Source organism: Papilio polytes, unplaced genomic scaffold (assembly GCF_000836215.1).
Source record: "Papilio polytes unplaced genomic scaffold, Ppol_1.0 DF821400.1, whole genome shotgun sequence".
NCBI classification, from domain to species: domain Eukaryota; kingdom Metazoa; phylum Arthropoda; class Insecta; order Lepidoptera; family Papilionidae; genus Papilio; species Papilio polytes.
The window spans coordinates 3,898,735-3,901,485 of record NW_013527804.1 but is presented as its reverse complement, the minus strand read 5'-3'; the positions used below and the strand labels follow the sequence as shown (position 1 = coordinate 3,901,485).

General features: G+C 36.4%; 1 protein-coding gene across 1 annotated transcript in view; it reads left to right on the top strand.

Annotated features, from left to right (window-relative positions):
- The window catches only part of LOC106108717 (nesprin-1-like), a 33,432-nt gene that overhangs the window by 26,160 nt on the left and 4,521 nt on the right, over positions 1–2,751 (top strand). Inside the window, exons 6-8 of the mRNA XM_013289978.1 lie at positions 1,049–1,179; positions 1,688–2,150; positions 2,617–2,745. Coding sequence (XP_013145432.1) covers positions 1,049–1,179; positions 1,688–2,150; positions 2,617–2,745 — 723 coding nt within the window. The remainder of the gene's footprint in view (positions 1–1,048; positions 1,180–1,687; positions 2,151–2,616; positions 2,746–2,751) is intronic.

The following is a 2,751-nucleotide window of genomic DNA, read 5'->3' as shown; positions in this document are numbered from 1 at the left end:
CGCATCTGCAATTGCGGATGTCTATGGGCAGTCGCTTCGCCATTTTGGCGGATTCAAGTGGCCGCTTGCTCGTCTGCCACCTTGTGTTATATAAAAAAAATGTAATAAAGAGGAAAGCTTTGTATTTTTGTATGTATCAAATAACTCAAAAATTTAGACCCATTTTATAAATTCAATCATCATTAAAAAGCTGCATTATCAAACAGGCAATATTTTTTATTATTGGTTTCATGCGGGCGAAGTCGCGAGCATTATAGTGTGTTAAATTAACATATGCGATTAATGTTTTTTATGTGATTTCGTACACTTACACATTGATATCTATGTAGTACTATTTTTTTAAATTGTCATCCCACTAAAAATAATTTCTGTTTCCCTTAGAATCGTGAAGTTTCCGTCAATATGGAAGTATATCATACTTCATACTAATATTATAAATGCGAAAGTTTAGATGGATGGATGGATAGATGGATGTTTGTTAGAGTTTGTAGCTTAAACGGCTGAACAGATTTCGATGAAATTTGGTATAGTTGTAGAAAATAGTCTGGAAGAACACATAGGCTATTCACTTTTGTTTTTTTTTTAATACCACGCGGACGGAGTTGCGAGCGAAAGGTAGTGAACAAATAAATCAATTATATACATTTAGCAGTTTATGGTAGATACTAGCCGCAATCATGAAAATATTATTTTATGCAAATGTCAAAATGACGACATTACAATCCTTGGCAATTTTGCTTCCTTGATGTTGGCAACAACTTATGGTCTCTTTCCCTTCTTTTAGGGTTTTTATCCAAAATATTTACGCCCTAAGTTTAATTGCGTGAAATAAATAGCCTAAAGCGTGACGTAAGTGTAGGGCTTTTTATTAAAGAAAGAACTATTCAAAAATATGCTGTAATTGCTGACATCTTAGGCCACAAAGATGTGTGTGTTTACGCTTTATTGTAATAGTATATATTAATATTTGTACCTTTTTTGAAATCTCAAGGGTTTCTTTGTTAATTTTGAATGCGATTAAAACTTCATTAATTCAAGTGTTTTTCAGACGACGTCGGAAAGTCACGAACAGAATGAAGAAGAGGAGGCGCAGCGTTTTGAGCAGGAGAGAAGAGAACGAGAAAAACAGAAGAATATCAAGAAGAAGGCGAGGAAATTAAGGCTTCGGTTGCTTAATACGTGAGTAAAACGTCCCGTGTTGAACAGACTGTAGAATCTTACTTCTTATCTTACTAATATTTTAAATGCGAAAGTTTAGATGGATGGATGTTTGTTAGAGGGTGTTGCCTAAACTGTATAACGGATGTTTATGAAATTTGTCATAGATATAGAACATAGTCTGGAAGAACACATAGGCTACTTACTTTTTTTTAATTCTACATGGACTATGCCGGGAGCAAAAGCTATTCATACCTCATACTAATATTATGAATGATAGTTTGGATGGATGGATGTTTGTTAGAGTGTGTTGCCTAAACTGTAGAACGGATTTCCATTAAATTTGGTATAGATGTAGAGGATAGTCTGGAAGAACACATTGGATACTTACTTTTTTTTTAATTCCACGCGGACGGAGTCGCGAGCAAAAGCTGCTATAGAATAAATAACACACATTGTACACTTGGCATTGTTTTTTTATTTGTATTGATTTTGACTAATTTTAAATATTGAAAAACGTTATTTTTAGGAGCCTAAACGACGATCAGATACCAACCTACGATCATATTGGAATTCCCTTTGGTAATAAAATGTTCAAAGTCATACAACAGATTTCAAATATTATTACACCTTTGTATGAAGAACAAGATACGTCACAACAAAATGGCGACACAGAAGATAAAACTAATAATAAAAAAATAATCAACGGAGATATAAATGACAGACAAAACGAACAGAATGGAATAGAAAATAATAACAACACAGATATTAAAATAATACAAGAGAAAGAACCTAAAAAGAAGAAGAAGAGGAATAAAGAAGTTGATAGCGGGAAAGAGAATGCGAAGAATAATGCCCCTTCAGTCTGCAGCTCTCAAAGTGATACTTCTAGAAGTAGTAAGAAGGAGGCGAAAGTTTGCGTCACGTTTGATCAAGTCCTTCTAGAAAGAAATCTCAATGAATTGTATAGAATGATAGAAAAAATTGATAAGGTAAGTTTTTTAAATACCGATAGCATAAGGTGACAAAATAAGAATTTTCAAAATTCGCAAAAATAGCGAAGCGCTAAGACATCCACATTTGTAAATGTTCTCGTGCGGCTTCATCAACATGAAGTTACAAAAACTTTAATTTATTGTTTACATTTGTCAAATTATCAAATGGCTGCGTTCCACTTTGCGTTTGGGCAGTTCGCCTTTTGGGCGAATTCACGTGGCTGCATCTCACCAGGTGGTCTATATACAGTTCGCCTATACTGCGAATTTAAGTGGCTGCATCTCATCAGATGTCTTTAGGCAGTTCGCCTTTTAGGCGAATTCACATGACTGCATCTTACCGGGTGGTCTATAGGCAGTTCACCTAATCGGCGAATTCACGTGGCTTGGTCTCACCCGGTGGTCGAAAGTAGTTCGCCTTTTCGGCGAATTCAGTTAGCTGCTAGTATAATATTTGGTGTAGTTCTACCCGGAGCTGGCGGTGTCGGGCAGCGTGAGTGCGCAGAAGATGTACGGGCTGCGCGCTGTCGGACAGATGTTAGCGCTCGCCTCGCAGCGGGAGGACCTCGCCGCTCACTTCACTCCCAAGTTAGTGTTA